We start from the raw sequence: 6793 nt of genomic DNA, 5'->3' as shown, positions 1-6793 counted from the left end.
TTTTTTTTTGAGACAGACTCTTGCTCTTTTGCCCAGGCTAGAGTGCCATGGTGTCAGCCTAGCTCACGGCAACCTGAAACTCCAGGGCTCAAGCAATCCTTCTGCCTCAGCCTCCCAAGTAGCTGGGACTATAGGCATGCACCACCATGCCCCGCTAATTTTTTCTATATATATTTTTAGTTGTCCAGCTAATTTCTTTCTATTTTTTTTTTTAGTAGAGACAGGGTCTCATTCTTGCTCAGGCTGGTCTTGAATTCCTGACCTTGAGTGAGCCTCCCACCTCGGCCTCCCAGAGTGCTAGGATTACAGGCATGAGCCACCACGCCCAGCCAGGAATCTGTATTTTAAACAAGCAAGAAATGTTGGTGCCAGGCCATTGCTGTAAAACAATAGCCTAAACCATTGATCAGATTAGATTTGTTCCCTAAGTACTTTCCTAATAACTCTATCATGTTTACAAAATAATCCTTCAAGCTTGCCTTGGAAGCTTTTACACAAAGTACCCACTCTATGCTGGAGTCAAGTACACACAACCTTGGCACATGCATGGCAGGTACACAAAACATACTGTGGAATGAATGAGCAAAAATTATTTCAGTAGATCTTACAGCTCAACAAACAAAAGGAATCAGAAATCATGTACAAGTCACAATCCCCTTTTCTCTGTCCCTGAAAGTGTCTTGGACAAAAGTCTGCCTGATGCCTGGTGCCCAGGCAGTCCTGCCCCAGCTACATGATGTGGCGGCTGTGACTGGCATGAGCGTGTTCCTCACAGGGCTTAGAGGTCATGATTCTTCTGGAGATTTCACCTTTCAGAGCAACCTTGACTTTTGCCCATGTCACACATTTGTCAAATATGACTGCTTAGGTTTCATTTTCGAATAGTTGTTATTAACAATTTATGTTGAGGCCCCAGTCCCCACACATGGACTCTTGACTTCAGCTTGTTTCTTTCTGCTCTCAGAATAGCACCGTTTCCTATGAGAGGACCGCTCCCAACCGCCCGAGAAGCAAAGCCGAGGGAGTAGGGGAGAGCACATCTTCTCCATTATTCCGTTCCTTTCCCTCCCATTCAGTTTGGTCCCACCCAACACATGGCATTGACTTACCGCAATGGCCTGGATACATCCAGGGGAGGAGTTTCTCCTTATGCAGGAAATAGGAGGGCCATTCACTTTTCTCAAATTCGTTTGGAATTTGAAGCATTTTGTTTTCTCGGCTTGTGATGTGGTGCACCATCGAACTCTTTCCGTACGGGCAGCCAGACACAGTCCTGGGAGAGAGAGGCCAAGGAGGAAGGACTCAACCACTGTCCGTGGAAGTGACCACCTCCCCCTCTGATGGAGTTTTCCAGACTCCACTCCCACTCTCAGCTGTCCTCCTTCCCTCTGCATTCCATGGCTAAGTCCAGCCATTCACCTGAAGTGGAGGCATCTTGATGGACTAATGGGATCTCTGTGATTCCCAATAAATGAGAGGAGACAGAGCCTCTAGATTCTTTTCCTTCCTATGACTTTGAGATAATTCCCACCCCTTAAAAAATGGTGATGATTCCTCAAATCTGTTTATGGAATTATTTTGCCTGCTTAATCCCATTTGAACCTGGGAGGCAGGCAGGAAGGGGATCACGGCTCTTGTTTTGCTGATATGGGAACTGGCTCTTAAGAAAACTGAGTGAGTTGCTGCTCAGTGGTGCAAAGTTCAGCCCAAGATCTAGGTTTCTCTAGATTGTTGTGTCCAGAAACATCTCCCCAGAGGGTGCCAGGGAACAAGGGAAAATACACCTGATTCTGCCAGGAGCTGCAGTCAATGGCAGGGGGTGGAGGGTGGAGGAAAACCAAAGGGTCAGTGTTCCTGAGTTACTACCATTCACCCTGTACAGAAAGACTGGTTCTCCTGTTGAGCCTGGCTTTGTTGCTAGAATCTACACAATTAGGGAGAAGCCTGAATCAGATTTGCTCGCCTGGTTGCCCGATAAAAGGCATCTACAAAAAACCTACACAGTGAGCATCATACTAAACTGGTAAAAGACTGAATGTTTCCTCCCTAAGATTAGGAATAATGTAAGGGTGTCCACTCTCACCTCTTCTAGTCAACATAACACTAGAGGTTCTAATCAAGCCAATAAAGGAAAAAAAAGAAATAAAAGACACCCATATTGAAAAGGAAGACGTGAAACTGCCTTTATTTGCAGATGACATGATCTTCTATGTAGAAAATCCTAAAGAATCCACTAATATTTATACTATTAGAACTAATAAACAAGTACAACCACGTCACAGGATACAAGATCAACATATAAAAACCAATCATATTTTTGCATACAAGCATGGAACAACCTAAAAATGAAATTAAAAACATAAGTCTATGTACGATAACATCGAAAACAGTCAAATACTTAATGGATAAATCCTATGAGCAGACATTTTGCCAAGGAAGATACATAAGTGGCTAATAAGCACATGAAAAGACGTTCAACATCATTAGTCATTAGAAAAATGCAATTTAAAAATGCAATAAAATATCATTTCACACCCACTGGAATAGTTATGTAAAACAGACAATAACACACGTTGGCAGGGATGTGGAGAAACGGGAGCCCTCACACATTGCTGAGTATATAAAACGGTGCAGCCACTTTGTAAAACAGGTTGGCAGTTTCTCAAAATGTTAAACGTGGAGTTACCATATGACCCTGCAATTGCACTTCTAGGCATATATGCAAGAGAAATAAAAACCTATGTCCACATAAAGACTTGGCATGAATATTCATAGCAGCATTTTTCATAATAGTGAAATGTCCAATAACTGGTCAAAATGTGGTACATCCACAAGGGAATATTATTCAGCAATAGAAAGGAAAGAACTACTGACATGCACTGCAACCTGAATGAGCCTCTTTTATGCTAAGCGAAAGAGGCCAGATACCAGAGACCACATATTGTATGATGCTGCTTGTATGAAATGTCCAGAAAAGGCAAATTTATAGTGACAAGAAACCATATTAGTGGTTGCCTGATGCTGGGGTGGGAATGAGGATTAACTATAAACAGACATGGGAGATCTTTACTGGGGAATGAAAGTGTTCCAGGACTGATTTATGGTGATGGTTGCACCACTCAGGAAGGTTACTAAAAATCACTGAATTGTACACAAATGGGTGAATGTTTATGATATAGAAAATATGCCTCAGTAAAGCTGTCACCAAGAATAAAATAAAATAAAAAAACGCATGGTTGCAAAAGCCCCCTTCTGCTTTGGATGTGCTTTGGGGTGGAAAGCGCAGCCTCTGCCTCCTCCTATTTCTGAGCCATCCCCTCGGTGAGAGCCACCCACAGCACGTGAGGAGCCCTGGGAGGCTGAGGGCAGGAGGCCTGTGGCTCCCAGGCTGAGTGTGTAGGGTTGCAGGGCACCTGGCTGCCACACTCCTCCTCCACATCCCCCATCCCAGGGAAATCCCAGAGGATGTAACCTGGCCTTGGAAGCCCTCGTGGAATTGTCCCACGGTGAGAATTAACCCAATCAGATGCGGCCATTTGTGAGCCAGTGAACATTCACTGGATGCCTGCTGTATACACATGTCCTGCAGAGGAATGTGTAAACAGACAAGACCAGATCTTACCTCTCACTGGAGAGGCAAAAAGCCAAAAGGAGGAAGCTAAGAATGGTGAATGCACTAAAAGAGAACAAATACCAAACCAGGAAGGAGGTCCCCATGTCCTTGGCTAGTAATTAGGGTGAGGGGCATTCCAGGAGGTGGGAACAATGGGCCCATGTGCAAAATGTCGCAAGCATGTTCTGTGCCAGGTGCTTTACTCAGCACCTCACGTGCTATCTCTCCATTAATCCCCCAGCTGCTCTTTGTTGACAGATCCGCCAACATCCCCATTCTCTAGGGGAAGGAATTGCAGCTTTCACTAGTTTACGTGGCTTTTGGAAGTTCCCACAGCTAACAAGTGTGGGATCCAGGATTTGAACCTAGGTGGTCAGGCACCAAACCCCGTTGCTCTTACCACTGGGCTAGCCTGCCTATTGAGCTCGGCTAGGTGAGAGACAGGCTGCAGTGGCGATGGGGCTGGTAAAGGGTCTGGGGTCAGGTCATGGAACGTCTCTAGTGCTGCTCCAGGGAGGTCTTATTTGGGATGCAGGGAAGCTGTGACTCATGGGAGAGGGTGGAGACTGGACCTCTGCCCAGGGCAGGGGCAGAGTGGACTGAAACCTGGGAACAGGCAGGGAGGCTGTGGCCAAGGAAGGCACGAGGAAAGGGATAGTCTGAGCGGGGAGTGGGGACAACATGGAGAATGGAGAAAGATAAGCATGCATGCCAAGAGCGAGCATGCAGAAACACAGAGGTGGTGTCAGAAATCGTCTTGGCAAGGGGTGAGTGTTGGGGGTGAAGGGAGAGAGCAAAGCAGAAGACCGTGCCTCAAGCCCAGAGTAGAGGTGAGCAGTGGCAGGAACCTGGGGGCAGAGCTTGTTTCTTCCTCTGCAGGGGTTGAACCAGGGTGAGTAAAGGACCACTGAGCACCCTTCCAAGATCCCCATCCCCAACCCCTGAAACACCAGGTGCTGAGTGCAGAAGGCATTCCGCCTAACCCCCACCTACCAGCTCTGGAGCTGAGTATGCCCCTCAGGACCCAGTGTTCCCTACAGCAGACCTGGGTCTGGCCCCTCCCAAATCCCCAACCCAGCTCCTGCACCCACTGTCGGCCACTCAGATGCTGCCCACCCAAGCCTGCTGGACTCTTGCTAAAGCACGAATTCCCTGCAGACATGCAGGGCCCTGGCCTCGAAGGCAGGGGCCAGGACAGGAATTCCCACCCACCCACGGCTTGTGGGAGGGCCCAGGCAGACTGCTCAGCCAGATGCGAAGCCTCACGAGTGCCTGCCAACCATGACTCCAGGGGCTGAGCCGACTGACCCCCCCCAACCTGCTCCCACGGCTCCTGCCCAACCCCTGCCAGCCTGGGCACCCGTGGGGAGCAGGGCAGGAATCTCATAGGGCAGTGCCACCGTTTCCTCAGGGTAGGACAAGAGTTTTAGTGGCACTTTGTGGTGCAGACCACCATCCTATTGACTGTGGGATTTAAACTGCGGATCTCTGTAGGGGCCAAGACAACTGAGGGTCCAAGTGGTACGACACTGAGTGAGATTCCTGAACCACAGCCCATGACCACTTCCAGGAAAGCAAAGCTTTCCACCTCTCCGGTGCCTCCCAGATGGCCCCAGCCCTGTGCAGCAGACCCGGGAAGGAATTTGGAGAAGGGGACCAGAGGAGCAGGGACACGGATAGGATCGCACTCCCTGGGTTTGGGGTTGTGAGATCACCACTGCTCTCACACCACCGGCCCCCTCCCAGGAAGCTCCCAGCCCTGAACAGATGCCCTAGACAGAAGTGTGACACTGGGCTTCCACTCAGCCCCTCCCACTGCTTGGCTTGTTATGCCCACTGCAGCCCTTTGCTGCTGCCTGGGAGCCTGCTCCCACCCACACTGCAGGAAGCTCTGCATTCAAGAGTTACAGCACTGATGTGCCACTAGGGAATGCCCTCTGAGCACCCCAGAAATTACTTCAGATACCTGCGTATGGAACTAACAATTGTTTAGTCCCCTCTATTTCAAAGGCACATTTCAAAGTGGAAATCAGTCATTTCCCCCTCATACACTGTGATGCAAGGGTCCCACCAGGAGGGTCTGCACCCCTCTGCCATGGGAGGTGTGCACACACCTGTGCCTGGTACTGAGCAGGCACCCCACCTCCTCCCACAACCCCGTGAACCCGTGTTTAGGCTGTTTTTAACATGAAAAAGCTAAGTTAAGTCTCAGAGAGGCTCTCTCTTGCCCAGGTCACGCAGTCCTTGCAGGAGCCAGGATCTGAACTTGGGTCTCCTGTGTGTCTTGAGCAAAGGGCTCACACTCTCTGCGCCTCACTTTCCTCCCATGTAACCACATGTAAGGGTACAATGGGTGCCAAATCCATAGGCAGGACACATGGGACAGGGCCCCCTGGGCTCTTTGGGAAGCTCTGCGGTGGCAGCTTAGAAGAGCCCTGCTCCTGCTCCTCCCCAGGCGGACTGGCGGGAGCCGGCCCCGCGCCTCCGGCTGCAGGCTGCAGACGCAGGGACCAAGGCGCTTACGGGCGGGCGGGCTCAGGGACTGGAGACGCCCGCCGGGCGGGGCGCGCGCCCAGGCACCTGCACTCACCAAGGGCCCCGAGGAACAGCAGAGCGGGGAAGGCGAGCTTCATGTCTGCGGTCCTCAGGCGACTCTGCAAACGAAGGCTCTGCCACCTGCGCCCGCCCTGCACCCCTTTATCCAGGGCTTGGTGATCTCACCGGGTATGCCCCGCCCTGTTGCCCAACAGACGCCCCCTTCCCTCCCCACTCCCCGAGGCCAGCTCTGCTTGTTCCTGGAGGCTCCAGCTCTGAAAATTCCGTGGGGGCGGGGTACGGAGGACTGGTACCTGGGGGCGACCCTGCGTCTGCCCCGTGTCTGCCCTGCTGTTCTTTCTCTAGTCTGCAAGTCCGTGGGGAGTCGCAGCCCCTGAGTCTTGTCTCTGCTCTGGTCTCCCTGCCTTCTAGGGGACACAGCAGAGTGTCTTTATTTGTGGATCTCCTTGACCTGTGAGGCTATTTTCTTTAGCAGACGATGTTGAAAGTGCCTAGGAGCCAGTTAGGGTAGGCGGGTCCAATTCCACCTTGGCTCAGCAGAGAGCAGAGAGTTCTAGAAAGGACTCAACTACACCTGGCAGCAGCCTGGGGACAGCTGACAGGGATAACATAGACTGCCCAGAG

The 6793-nt window shown here is 50.7% G+C and overlaps 1 protein-coding gene across 1 annotated transcript in view; it reads right to left on the bottom strand.

The window, feature by feature from the left end:
- LTF (lactotransferrin) overlaps window positions 1-6377 on the bottom strand; it is a 30698-nt gene extending 24321 nt beyond the window's left edge. The window contains exons 1-2 of the mRNA XM_012638143.1: window positions 6204-6377; window positions 1110-1273 (exon numbers count right to left, since the gene is read on the bottom strand). Coding sequence (XP_012493597.1) covers window positions 1110-1273; window positions 6204-6246 — 207 coding nt within the window. The 5' untranslated portion in view covers window positions 6247-6377. The remainder of the gene's footprint in view (window positions 1-1109; window positions 1274-6203) is intronic.
- Window positions 6378-6793: the final 416 nt, after the last annotated feature.

Source organism: Propithecus coquereli, unplaced genomic scaffold (genome assembly GCF_000956105.1).
Source record: "Propithecus coquereli isolate 6110/MARCELLA unplaced genomic scaffold, Pcoq_1.0 Scaffold1, whole genome shotgun sequence".
Lineage (NCBI taxonomy): Eukaryota > Metazoa > Chordata > Mammalia > Primates > Indriidae > Propithecus > Propithecus coquereli.
Note: the sequence above shows the minus strand (reverse complement) of the source record. Positions and strands in the feature narration are given on the sequence as shown.